Raw genomic sequence first — 14,593 nt, forward strand, 5'->3', positions numbered from 1 at the left:
ATTTTACTCCTGGACACTAGGCCCAGAATTGAAAAAAAAAAAAAAAAAGAAGCATAAAAGGTTGCTGTTGTTGTCAGTCTCTAAGTCGTGTCCAACTCTTTGCGACCCTGTGCACTACAGCATGCCAGGTTCCTCTGTCCTCCACTACCTCCCGGAATTTGCTCAAATTCCTGTCCATTGAGTCAATGGTGCTATCTAACCATCTCATCCTCTGCCACCCCCTTCTCCTATTGCCTTCAATCTTTCCCAGCCTTCAGGGTCTTTCCCAATGAGTCAGTTCTTCACGTCAGGTAGCCGAAGGATCACATTTCATGTTACTCTTTCTGATATTTTCAGAAGACAGATCCCCACCAGTCATCATCACCAATAAAGGGCTGTTCTTGGATGAAAACTCGGTGAAGAAGATCACCACTCTGCAACTCTCTGCCACTGACCAGGAGACAGGACCCGCAGAACTGGTCTACAGAATCACCAGAGAGCCCCAGCTGGGCCACCTGGAACACACAGCATCGCCAGGTAAGCCCATCGTCTCTGACTTCATCAGACCAAAGCTGGGATTTAGTAAGTGCCAGGGGCAGCCATATCATGTGCATATGTTCACCTCGAACCTGGCTTTATTAGTATGCATTTCTGGCATCACTATTTCTGACCATTGTATACTGCCTTGCATTATACTTAGAATACAGTGTACTCCATGCTTACTTGCTGGAAGTTGATTTGATAGTTACAATTTGATGTAAACCGTCTTGCTGCAACACTAGAATTCAACGCATAGAAAGTGAACATGCATATTGAATAAGATCCTGGTTCAGCTGCTACAGGGGAAGAAAAAGAGATGAATGAGACATTACCCCAACCATTAGAGTCTTCTGTTGGATGAGATAAGGAGCCTTTGCATACAGCCATATGTAAGGGAAGAAGATGACAGGTGTTTTAAGAACTGTATAAACCTGCCATCCTAAGAGTTCAAAAGCAAAAGAGGTGATATCAGATGGGAAGGTGCTCAGAGGTGGTGTTTAAGAGTGCCCTTGAAAGATAGAATTTGGGCTGACAGAAATTGTGTTATTTCCAGAGATAGGAACAGCATGTGGACTCATTCCAAAAATTATGAGTGGGCCAGTTTTGCTAAAGCATATATTCTGAAAATAGCAGTAGATTGGGTTCATGGGTAGACTGAGATTTTATGATGGGTCTTCAGAGTGGCAATCAGTAATCCCTGTTTAATTCAATAGGCAATAAGGAGGCCCTGCAGAATTTTGAACAGGGAAGAGAAATGAATTCCTCCAGTGTCCAGTATGATAAACTAAAAGAAAGGAAGAAAAAGGAGGCAGTGACAGTAGGTAGAAAGTTTAGCATTCGGCCAGATGGGAGCTAGTGAGGCCTCTGGCAGTGGGGCAGCCTCCATGCGGGAATAATAAGATGAAAATAATGAAAGAGATTACCCCTGCTACCTAGTAAGTATCCAGTAAACAGTAGTTGGTGGAAGGAAAGAAGGAAGGAAAGAGTTAATTTCAGGAAGAGAAACTATAGAATTTGGCAACTTGAACGAATGTGAAAGACAAGAAATATTTGCTGAATAAACAACCTAAAGGTAGGATTGATTTTGTCCATCATAGGAGCAGTGTCAGCTTGCAGGAAATTTAGATCATTGGTTTTCTTTGGATTTCAGGTTACAGATTTTTCTTTCATTCAACCAGGGAAATAGCAGAATAGAGGAAGTACCTGCCCTGATGCTGGGGGTCAGACGGTAGGCAAACAAGCAAGTATATATATCATGTCAGTGGTGATGAGTTAGGGAGTGAAATGAGGGCATTCCTGGGGTGCAGGGACCAATGAGGTGAGGGAAGACCTCCTAATAATAAGATGACATTTGAGCCGAGATCTGAAGAATGTAAGGGAGCCAGCCGTGCTGACATATAAGGAAAGAGCATTCAGCATCTTTCCAGGGCATCAGCGAGTATCAACATCCTGAAATGGGATCAGCCAAGCCCATCTCGTTCCAGTTGCAGCAAGGAGACCAGTGTGTCTGGGGCAGAGTGAGTAAGGGAGAAAGCGGGTGTGAGTGAGCTAGAGGGGAATATGGTTGAAAAGATGAGGGAGGCAGACCATGTCTGGGTCCAGCATGATGATGGGGGAGGGAGTGTTATATGTATGTTGCCGGGCGGGGGTGCATGGGGAAGGCTGAACAGACTGGCCTGAATCCCTAATGCAAATTAAAGCCCATGCCCTCCCCTTTTGTCCCAAAGTTCCTAGGGGCAGTGTGCAGATCAGCATTCCCAAGACCTTGGCTGCAAGAGATATTTGATAACTAATTCATGAGCTAATTGCTTCTGCCAGAATTCTGTCAGGTTGCTGATTATATCTCTCCAAAGATGAAAGGGCAGACTCTTGGCTGTTGTGTTGGGGCAACTGCAGTTACACTTTACAGTGCTCCAAAAGGCTTGGAGCATCATGCAAGGACTTGCCAGCTACTGGTGAGACCTTAGCTCTCCTCAGCTTGTGTCACGTCCTGGGGCAGGTGGCTCCAAATTTGCCTTTTCTGTTGTTTACAGTCTCCACCTTCGCTTAAATCTGGATGCCAGTACCAGGCTAGCACTGCTCAGGGGGCCACCCATAACAGATCCCCCTTCTCCCTCCTCTTGGGAAAGCAGACTCTAAAACAGAGGGAGGCATGCTTCCCTGTCCTTTCCCACCAGGCTTGACTTCCTCATCTATGTGCTCTCCTGCGCCCACCAGTTCTTCTCAATTCTCCTGTTTTTAAAAATTCTAAATAGACCAGATAAGATGATCTTTACTCCTGGAGGGCTGTCCATTTTTAATGAGCAGGACTTCCCTTCCCATCCCCTACTACCAGGCCTGCTGTCCATTCTAGAGAATCTAGTCAGCATTCTTTCCTTTCCTGTCTCTCCTAAGTGGAACTGGATTCATGAATTTGATTCTTTTTAAATATCAAAGGTTTCCCTTCAGAGGAAGTCCATGTTGATTATGGATCACCCTCTCAGAAGGCAGTTGGCACCAGCTTGGAGAAAACCACCTCATCCCATTTGTCTCAGGGGGTGAGGATTGGTCTACCTGGTGCCAGAGCCTCTTTCCAAACAGAGCAGAACAGCTTTTAGACCCGTGTCTCCATGCAGGCGCTGAGCTATTTGGGTTCTGGAGGCCCCTGGGAATTATCATTTCCCACCAGTGCTTGCAGACATCCTCTTGATGGTGAACTATGAAATGGATTTAGTCTTGTGCCAGCTGTCTTAGTCAGCTGATTGTTCTCTTTAGATAGAAGAGGTGTGAAGGTCCTCTCTTCTTCCCCCAAGGAGACACAGGGAGCCACGTGCACGGGGGGAACCATGCAGAAGACAGACACGAGATTCCTACCATGGAGGAGAGCTGCATTAAGCTCGAGTCCCTGTGTGGGCTCCTTGCAGGGTTGAGGGCCCACAACCTCATGTCAGGGACCCTAAGAACTCTCTTTTTCTTTTCATTTTGGGGGCTGTGCTGAGCAGCATATGGGATCTTAGTTCGCTGACCAGGAATTGAACCAGCTCCCCTCACAGTGAAACATGAAGTCTTAACCTTGGACCACCAGGAAAGTCCTAGGACCCTCTTATTCTAAAGAAATCAGAGTAAGGAGTTATATTATCAGGAAAGAAACTAAGCTTCCGGGGAAAAGCAACTCCAAAATACAGTACCTTCCGTAAGTTTATTTTCACTCACAGCAAAATCCAGAGGCAGGTGGTTCAGTGACCCTCCACGTGAGGCTCCCATCTCTGATCCAAGGTGACTACTGTATTGTCAGCATCCCCAGCTAGTAGCTGGCAAGAAAAAACCAGTGGCGTCCACATCCATTTCTTCTTTAGGAGAATTGCTGGGAATACATCCCTTTTGGTCACATCCTAGTAAGAAGGAGGTAGCCACATGAGGCTATGAGGTAGCTGGGAGATCTAGACCTTAACTGGACATCCAGTCACTTAACTAATAAACAGCAGTTGCATTTTTAAAGTCAGGGAGCAATAATATTGAACATAGCTATCTCCAGCACACACTGGTTCTCCCCTTCCCCAGACATGTATTGTGTAGCTGCAGCAGGAGAAAGCTTGGGTCTTGGAAGTGGGAGACATATAAGCAAATATGTGCAAGTGTATGTTGGAGGCTGTGACAGCATTGTGTGAGGATGTTAGGAGTCAAGGGGCTGCGAGTGCTTTACCTAAGGTATTCCTTGGCTTCCTCTCTAACTCAGCCTCTCAGTATTGTGACACCAACCAAAACTGAATGCACCTGGTGTCTTAGTTCAGGTCCTTCTGAGAGCAGAGGTGCCTTAGTCTGCTGGGGCAGCTGTCATAAACAGCTGCTTAAACAGCAGAAGCTTGTCTCACAGATGTGGGGGCTGGCAGTCCAAGATCAGAGTGTCAGCAGAGTTGGTTCTTCCTGAGGAAGGCTCCATTCTAGGCTTCTCTCCTAGGATCATAGATGCCTGTCTTCATGTTCACATGACATTCTCCCTGTATGTGTGTGTCTGTGTCAAAACTCCCTCTTTTATAAGGACATTCATCAAATTGGTTTAGGGCCCATCCTAATGACTTTACCTTTTAAAAATACATACTTTTATTTAATTGTGCTGGATCGTTGCTTCATGGGCTTTTTTCTGGTTGTGGCAAGTGCGAGCTACTCTCTAGTTGCATTGTAAAGCCTCTGTTTGTGATGGCTTCTTTTTGTTGTGGAGCTTAGGCTCTAGGGTACACGGGCTTCACTAGCTGTGGTTCCTGGGCTCTAGAGCACAGGCTCAATAGTTGTAGCCCATGGGCCCAGTTGCTTTGCAGCAGGTGGGATCATCCTGGATCAGCATTGAATCCTTGTCTCCTGAATTAGCAGGCAGATTCTTTACCTACTTCTTTAGCCACTACAGAAGCCCCCCAGTGACCTAATCTTCACAAATTACATCTGCAGTGATTCTACTTCCAAATAAAGTCACATTGTGAGGCACTGAGGGTTAGGATGTCAGTGTATGAATCTGGGGAGATACAATTCATTCCGTTAACAGGAGGCTTGGAAGAAAATCGGAAGCAGAGAAGCTGAGAGTCTACCCAGCATGAGCTTGAGGTGGGAACAGACCATAGGCACAGAGCCATCCACAGCTGCGCTGAAGAAGGAGAGCCACGGCCATTTCCTGACATCCTATTAGGAAGGCAATTTCTTCAAAGATGCTTTACTCTCACACCACTTCCTTGCCCTGGACTGAACTTTCTCTAACATTCTGGCCCTCCAGGGGAGTTAGAAAACTGACAGGGTTAATGTGGGTCTCCATAATGCTGCCAGATACATAGGTTAGCCAGCAGTTGGTGACTGAAAACACCTTAGATGGGATTAAAAACCTTCAAGATATTTCAAACAGTAACTACCTGCTGTGACAGTCAGTAAGGACAATATGTTATTAGAAGCAGCATCTTGCCAGGTGAGTGAATGGCTGAAGCCTTCCAATAGCCAATTAGCAACAGCTAAAAAAATGTTTTAAGTGTATAGAGATTGAGAATCTCTGCTTAATAGGACCTCTTAGATAGTAATTGTAGTCAATGGACTAAATTCATTCACCAAATATGTTTTGAGAACCTCCCTTATGCCAGGCAATGCATATTAGTGAAGAAACAGCAAAAATCTTGTCCTTTTGAAGCTTACCTTCTAATGCAGCTTGTTACCCTCTGGCACTTAATTATGGCTATCATTTAAATCATAATACTAAATACCCCCATCAAAATCAGCATATCAGATAAGAGGTTATAGCCAGAAAATTACTCTATGACTCAAATTTTTATAAAAAATTTGCAATGGTGATATTTCAGTGGTAGAACTATGAGTGGTTTGTAATTCTTTACTTTTCTGTGTTTCTCACATTTTCTTTAATACTCATGTATCACTTTTATTTGACAAAAAATTAAAGGATAAGTGTGAAATCCAAACGGCTCCTTGTCTAGCCCAAAACAGCTAGATAAGTTTTACAAAAAGCACTCCTAACAGAATAAAAAATATTTTATACATATATATATGTATATATATGTATATATATATATGTATAAAATCTCATTTCAATATGTAATCAACATAAGATAAAGAAGTACTTGCAGCAGGCCTAAGCTTTGGAAGTGAGCAAGCTGGAGCTCCAGTCTCAGCACTGCCCTCTTATTAGCTGTTACCTCAGACGGGTCACATTTCTTATCTATTTTATTAGTATCATAATCTAGAAAAATGATGCCAACCCTGACCTTCCAGAGCTGTTGAGATTAAAAAAACCAATCTGGGTACTTGGATGATGGTCCAGTGGTTAAGAATCCACCTTGCAATGCAGGAAATATGCATTTGATCCGTGGTCGGGAAACTAGGATCTCACATCTAGGCAACTGGCGAGAAGCCTGCCAACTGCAACAAAGGCCCCTGTGCCACAACTAGGACCTGACACAGCCAACAATTAATTAAATTTAAAGAAAATTTTTTTAATCTATATAAGCAAATTTGAAACAACATTCTGTGTGTGGTAAGTACTCAGTGTTTGCTAGATTGAATTGGAAAAGATCCACTAAGACCACCCGTGTACTGCCAGTGGGAATATAAAATAGTACTTTGCTTTGGAAAATAGTTTGGCAGATTCCTGAAAAGTTAAGCATACACCTTACATGTACTCCTACTGTCCCACTCTTAGCAATTTACCCAGGAAGAAAGAAAACTTCCACTCAAAGACTTGTGCACAAGTGATCATACAAACTTTAATTGTAGAAGTCCCAAACTAAAAATAACCTAAATGCCCATGAACAGATAAATGGATAAACAATCTTTGATATAACCATCCAATGGAATAGTACTCGCAAATGAGAAGGAATGAACTACAAATACATGCTACAGTATGGATAAATTATGTTTAGCAAAATAATTATGCTAAATAAATAAGAAATCATTCATCAGATAGTATATACTATATGTTTCTGTTTGTTAAAAAATTTAGAGAGTATGCCAACTAATCTATAATGACTTCATTTGCTTCTTTGGGATGGAATGGAACATAGGGAAAGAAGGGATGGAAGGGTTGCAGAATGTCAGAAACTTTTGGGGTGATGGGAACATTTCACTATTTTGATTGAGGTGATGGTTTCATGGACCTAACAAAGATAATATAAACTTATACTTCAAATATGTATAATTTATTATACATCAATTTCCTCTCAATAAAAAACGTTAAAAGATTAATAAGATTAATCTCAGTACTTCCTTCTGAAGAAGAAGGGAAATCTATCGCCTTTTTTAATCAGTCTTCGAGTTTCATAAAGGGAATAGTGAATTAGGTGACCAGTTGATCATGAGAATCCACACAGGCGTTTCCTCGTGAGCTATGAGAATGGATTCACAGCAGGGGAAGAGGTTTATATTTCTCTGTGTATCCAGTCTGAAGTTATTAAATTTTTAAAGAATGGTATGAATTTCTGTCCAGAACCACAAGATGAAACATATAAAATGAGGGTGGGGGCCACATTTTTGCCTGTCAAGAACTGGTCTAGTAAGCACAGAAATATAAATGCCTCATCAAAAAATTGATGCCTCAGTATTCAGGAGGCTATTGTATCCGAATGACATTTCAGATGATAAACAGAGATACAATTGTTAACCATGCTGGTTGATGTGTTTTATTTTTAAGACAAAGCAATGATATTAATGTCACAGTTAAATGTAAAATAGTCAAAGTAGAATCTCTTTGTTTTTTTAACAGTAAAGACTAACTGGTTTTGCCAGGATTAGCAGTGACAAATATAAATAATAAATTCCAGGAAGCAGCAGATGAATTTCAGGACCAAAGCAAAGGACTGGATTAAATAAATGAACACTCTAACACCCAGAATCAGAAAGATAAAATTTGTGCTGAGAGATTAAAGGATATGATTTTGTTTCAGACTTGTCTGGCACCCAGGGATGGACCCCAGGAGCCCTAAGATAGAACCAAGAATTTGGGGCTGTTTTGCCAAATGTCGTTGAGCATTTGAAAAGATAGAGATATTATTCATTAGTGGGATACCTTGGCATTATTTAAAAATCACTTCAGGTTTTGTTTTTAACTTTAAAATCACTCTGAAAAATAGTTTTCTCTGTATCACATTTTTTAAAGATACTGGTAGGTCATTTGAGAGTTGAGAAAGAATGATTGCTCAAACTCCAAAGTCATGTGGTAAGTTTTGTTACTGCCATCTTGGCCAAATTGGTATATAAGAAGCTAGAATCAAAGAACTGAGAGTGAAGGAGACCTTGAAGAATATCCGATGAGATTATAGCTCACCAATCTCAGAAAAACGGTTCTGTGTAGCCAAGCCCTTGGACCCCAGTGTTTCAACACTAAGCCATCACACAGTATTCAAAATTAGGGCAGGTTTTCAGAAAGGGCTACGAGGCAATGGGGTATATAAAACTTCAGAGCGAGAAGTCTGGCAAAGACGGCAATGGCTCTACCTTTCAGTTTGACCTGCATACATAAACCCCAAGAGAAAAGAGAGGAACATTTATTGAGCACCAGCTGTTGCCTTGGCACAGGGTAGAAGCCTAGATAATTTACACATGTTCCCACAGAACATATGCTGTTGCAGGGAAAACACACAGACAGCTCTAACCCAAGGTCTTAGAGGGCAGCACATCAATGCTGTAAGAAAAGGACAAAGGACTCTCTCTGGTGACAGTGTGACATTTCCCTTACCTGAGAGCCATGACTCGCCTCTTGACACCCTTCCTCTGGTTCTCATCTTTTGCTAGGCATCCAGATTAGTTCCTTTACGCAAGCTGACCTCACTTCAGGAAACGTTCAGTATGTCCACTCCAGTGAGACTGAGAAGCATTCCGATGCCTTCAGCTTTACGCTCTCCGACGGAGTCCACGAGGTGGGTGAGGAACTCGCTTCCCTCCTTGATAGGTATCAATTCAGCATCCTCTCCTTTAACTGGAGGGCCTAGAGCCACCATTGTTGAGAGAGCTTCATTTCCCTCTGCTCTCAGCCCAGGACAGAGGCAAAGAGATCTCTGTCTTGCCAAAAAGAATTCACCCCTGGGTCCTGGTCAATCAGTCACGCCAGGAACGGTGTGAAAGGAAAAGCAGAGGGCATCTGCCTTCTCCTCGGGTGGCTGCTGGGGACAGGCGGCCCACCTGCGCTTTTCCGCCCTGTAGGTGACTCAGACTTTCCACATCACTCTTCGCCCTGTGGATGACGCACTGCCCCACGTGCAGAACTTTGGGATGCGGGTACAGGAGGGTGTGAAGAAGACCATCACGGAGTTTGAGCTTAAAGCAGTGGATGCAGACACAGAGGTAGGTGTGCCCTGGCCTCTGGTCCAATGAGATGCCTGTTGCTTTGTGACAGTACATCCCAAGGGCGGGGCGAAGGGTGGGGTGAAAGTAATACAAGCATCCTCAAAGGATTAAAAGCCAGAACATACCATGGCCTGCTGGAAAAAAAAAAAAGCTAATACATTTGAAATCAAGTTGTTTTTAAACTCTTACAGAAACCCTAAATACATTTATCCTTTCCCACGATTGCACATAACAATCATGTTAACATTCTGATTTTGATTAAGATCCACAGAAAATTAGGTTGATGACATTTTATCCAATTTTTATTACTCGCTATTATTAACGAACAAGGATTTTCTCTCCTCTACACTTTCTCCTCCTTCATCGAGACTTCACTGGATGATAACTAATTATTGCAGTGTGAACATTCTCAAAGAACCAGGCTTTATCCAGTAGAACAGGGCATGTCGAGACTAAAGTCTTCCTCTCCTAGTGCTTTCCAATTAAAGAATCTAATATTCTGACATGCTTTAGCTCCCATTAAGGGTACCACTCACTTATTAATTAGTTCTATGTATGCCCTTCCCTGTGCCCGCATGCATTCATTTATTTATTCATTCTTTCAGCAAGTATTTATTACCAAGGTCAGCTCTAGATGCTAAAGACAGCACTGTGAACAAAGCAGATCAAAGTGCTAGCCTTAGGGAGTTTACAACCTTTGGTTAGGGGGACAGGTGATAAAGAAAGAAAGAACATAGACTATCGTGTCAGGTGTGATAAGTGCTAGAAAAAGAAATAAAGTGACATGAAGGTGACAGAGATTGATGTGTGTGCTGTTTGAGGCACAGGTCAGGGAAGTTTTCTCTGAGTGGCTGATACTTTAGCAGAGATAGGAAGAGAAAGAGCAGGTTGTGCAGTTTCCTGGGAGAATCCCCCAGGAGGGCAAAAGCCCTGTGGTCCAGTGCACTTGGAATACTTGAGTAGCCAGGTGAAGGGTCTAGACCCCAGTGAACAAGCAAGAGAGGAACAGGATGAGGCCAGAGAGGAACTGTGGAACCAGGTCACAGAGGACCTTCTTGGCCCAAGTCAGGCCTTTGCATTTTCTTCCAAGATGGTGGGAAATCACTGGAGAGTCCTAAGCAGGATTTTCTTCATCAGTATTTTTCCTTCTCATGTCACCCTAGAAGCAGTTATTAGAAATGGGATGTTTGTGGGATGAATTGAGAGGGTAGCGTTGATATATATACACCACATGTGTAAAATAGAGAGCTAGTGGGAACCTGCTGTAAAACAGGGGGAGCTCAGCTGGGGGCTGAGATGACCTAGAGGAGTGGGATGGGGGTGGTGGAAGGGAGTTTGGAGAGGGAGGAGATATATGTACATAGATGTCTGATTCACTTCGTCGTATGGCAGAAACTAACAACATTGTAAAGCAATTACACTCCAATTAAAAAAATAAAAATGGGAAGTTATGCTTCTGTTCTGATGCACAGATGCTATGTATGAGTTTTGGAAAAGCGTGTGTGCTGGGGGAGGAGAGTGCATGAAAAGGAAGTGAGTGATTTTAAAAGGTCTGGTTCTTACCATCTTAGAGGTTAAAAATTCAAGTTTTCCCCTATGACCCCAAAAGGACAAATTTAAATGCCTTATCTTAAAAACAGAAGGCAGCAGAATATAAGTTCAATTATAGTAACCAATATAATTTCTTTCCTTAGCTTGATTTTTGGTGTCTATAAAGAAAAGACAGTCTTTGTTTTATAAAGGTCTTTGGGTTTAACTACCCCTGGCCACCTGTTGACCACCCCTCTCACGTCTGGCTCCTGATACAGAGTTCCCTTCTCCTCTTGTTGCCTCCATGACAGGCCGAGTCCGTCACATTCACGGTCGTGCAGCCCCCACGCCATGGCGTCATCGAGCGAACCGCCGATGGGCAGCCCTTCCAGCTCACGTCGACCTTCACCATGGAGGACATCTACCAGAGCCGGGTCCGCTACAGCCACGACGGTAGCAACTCCCTCCGAGACCGATTCACCTTCACCGTGGCGGACGGGACGAACCCTTTCTTCATTGTTGAGGAAGGGGGGAAAGAGGTGAGGGGCAGAGACAGCAGAGAGGGAGGCGGAGCACAGCAGGCCAGAGCTTGTCTGGAGGCTGAACATGGCATTTTTAGGCAAAGGGTAAACCCACTCCAGTATTCCTGCCTGGAGAATCCCACGGACAGAGGAGCTTGGTGGGTACAGTTCATAGCATCACAAAGAGTCAGATACAACTGAAGCAAATTAGCACGCATGTACTCAACACTGCTTGAGTTTTCGTTCTGTCACCTAACTGGCCTTGGACAAATGACTTAACTTCCATAAGCCTCAGCTTTTCCTCTGTACAGTGGGCACAAGGATCATCTCCAGCTTCCATTGGTCTAAGGATCAAAAAGATCCATAAAAAATGCTTAGCACTATTGGCAAAGACTGAGAGCTCACAGAAAAGATGGTCGTTATTGTTATTATTACTGCTATTATTTTTCCTTTTCCTTTTCACTCACCCTTTGTTCCTTCCTTTTTTTTCATCTGGGTTTTCAATAAGATCACAGGGTTCCAAATCGTCTCCTGAGCCAGTCAGAGTCTTCAGTCTCATGAAGAATTACAGTGGCTAAGACTATGGCTTTTGCATCCAAAAGACACTGATTTAAATTCTGCTTCTGTCACTTACTACCTGAGTGTCTTTGTAAGTCATTTAACCTTTCTAAGCCTTAGCTTCCTTATCTGTAAAATGAGGATATCTACTCCCCTGATTACACAAAGCACTTAGCTCAGTGCCTTACACAGGAAACACAAGAAATAGCCAATAAATTATGGCTATAATCATCATGGTGGTCACTTTAGGACCAGCTTGTGGAACAAATGAAGATGCTTTTCTTTTGAGGTCATGAAGCTGTCAAGCTTCTCTCCCTTAAGGGAATTGCTCACTTCTAACATTTAGGTGTTCAGAAGAAACTATAAACATCCCCTTTCACTCTCTTCCCCTGCAGTTCTAACTCTTTTTTAGCAGATTTCCTGCAGCACCATAAACTTCCCCTAGGAATAACTGCAACTCTGATGAAAGGTGGACCCCTGACGTCTCACACAGCTGTCTGACTCAGCATAAGCAGTTTTAGTGAGCACGTGATCACACCCTACTGTTTACTTCCAGCATAAGCAAAGGGTCAGCAGCATCTCTCGTGCCTGCAATTTTTTTTCCTACTTTGATGATGAATGATTCTTTGCCTGGCCAAGAAAGATCCTCTGGTGTGCTTTAGAAACCAACAGCCTGTGAGAAGGTCATTCTCAGTTGGCCAAGGTGTCAGTAGGAAGGCTCTTGGGATTTCCCTGCCGTTTCAGTGTCCGCTACATCTCCACCTGGCAGGTCATCACATTCATTTTCCCTCTCCCATACTGTGGCTGCTTCCCCAGTGCGTTTGACTTTCAGAAGAGAAAAAAAAAAAATTTCAGGATGAATCAACAAGAGGGCCACCTCTCTGATAAACATAAAAGGTCACAGCTGGTCTCCAGGGGGACCGTGGCGTTTTGAAAATGGAAATTATCTGGGAGGGTTGAAGGAGACTGAAACACCAGTGTCTTGCTGCCCTGTCTGCCAGCTTGTTGTATCAGTTCCAAAATGGGGAGGTACTGGACCGCACTCCCCACGTGTGTTGTGAATATGCCTGTGTATATCTGTGTGGTGATAAAGTCATAAACTGAAAGTCTTTGCACTAGTCTCACACACACTTTTTTTGGGGGGGGAGGGGGAGTAGTGGTGCTGGGTCTTCATTGCTGTGAGCAGGCTTTCTCTAGTTGCAACGAGTGGGGGCTGCTCTCTAGTTGTGATGCACAGGCTTCTCATTGCGGCGGCTTCTCTTGGTGTGGTCTCTAGGGCTCGCGGGCTTCAGTAGTTGTGGCCCGTGGGCTTTGTTCCTCCACACCATGTGGGATCTTCCCAGACCAGGGATCAAACCCATGTCCCCTGCATTGGCAGGTGGATTCCTAATCACAGGACCACCGGGAAGTCCTCACAAATGCTCTTATTCTTGATTTCTTCTGCCCCCTTTCCCCATGTGAAGAGTTCGTTCTCAAGAAAAAAAAAAAAAAAACAGGAAATCTCTTCCCAAAACGTCTTTTCACATCTAGCAGAATCCTACCTGAAGACCTTAACATTAACTAATTTTTTTTTTCCTGGCAATGCTGTACCTCATGCAGGATCTTAGTTCCCTAACCAGGGATCAAACTGGGGTCTGGGATTGCAGAGTCTTAACCACTGGACCACCAGCGAAGTCCCTGACATTCACATTTTAATGATGGAAGTTTTAACGAGAGTTATAGAAAGGAAGATATTTTGTTTATTGTTTCACCTTGGGATAATATTGAACTCAACTAAAGAAAGCTTAGGTTTGGGAAAACCAGCTTTCATAGTAGCTGAAATTCCAGCAAGAGTGCCACTTGTGTCTTGCTTTTCTTCTCATATCATTTCCACTTTGTCAGTCAGCATTGTCCCTGAAGCCTCAGGAGCCGAGTGGTGATAAGCAATGGAAACTTGCTCAGTTGCCTGTTTTGAAGTGTCAACAGATTTCAGGGGTTCCAGCTTCTGTAAGTCCTAGACCTGACATACTTCAGGGATGTGTGAATGATGAGTTTTCTTTTTTGGCTTTCATCCCAGATCATAACAGCAGCACCTCAGCAGTTCTGGGTAGACATCCTCCCAGTGGATGATGGCACCCCTAAGATTGTTACCAACCTCGGACTCCAATGGCTGGAGTACATGGATGGCAAGGTAAGGCCTTTCCATCTGCTACTGTCTCACTAACCAACTTGGGCTCTATCCCATTTGTGACAATATGAACAGAACTATTCAACTTATGTCTATTTCTCCCTACGTAAGCTGAGTTCTTAAGATTGCTGAGCTCCATGAGTCTGGTTAGAATTGTATTATAGTTTAATACATAGTTTAATAGTTTAATACATAGTTTAATACATCTGTAAGATGTTCTTACAGAACGACCCCCAAATATAGTAGCTCAAACAGGATGGAATTTTTTTTTCTCATGGAAGTGGGGAGGTTAGGGATCCACATGACCAGAGATGCATATTCCTTCTGTCTTACTCTTCTGCTATCACTAAAGTGTTGCTATCAAAAAGCAGGGCCAAAACTCCAGCTGTTCGTCAGTACTGCATACCATGGGAAGAGGAATATGGAAAAGTAGGGGGCAAGGAACTTAATTTCAAGCAAGTGATACAGAAATTAAACACATCACTTACACTGA

At 43.3% G+C, this 14,593-nt stretch overlaps 1 protein-coding gene across 1 annotated transcript in view; it reads left to right on the forward strand.

Moving 5' to 3' along the window:
- FRAS1 (Fraser extracellular matrix complex subunit 1) overlaps positions 1-14,593 on the forward strand; it is a 523,572-nt gene that overhangs the window by 439,146 nt on the left and 69,833 nt on the right. The window contains exons 47-51 of the mRNA XM_027970762.2: positions 337-516; positions 8,773-8,897; positions 9,181-9,321; positions 11,166-11,393; positions 13,990-14,103. Coding sequence (XP_027826563.2) covers positions 337-516; positions 8,773-8,897; positions 9,181-9,321; positions 11,166-11,393; positions 13,990-14,103 — 788 coding nt within the window. The remainder of the gene's footprint in view (positions 1-336; positions 517-8,772; positions 8,898-9,180; positions 9,322-11,165; positions 11,394-13,989; positions 14,104-14,593) is intronic.

Source organism: Ovis aries, chromosome 6 (genome assembly GCF_016772045.2).
Source record: "Ovis aries strain OAR_USU_Benz2616 breed Rambouillet chromosome 6, ARS-UI_Ramb_v3.0, whole genome shotgun sequence".
Classification (NCBI taxonomy): Eukaryota; Metazoa; Chordata; class Mammalia; order Artiodactyla; family Bovidae; genus Ovis; species Ovis aries.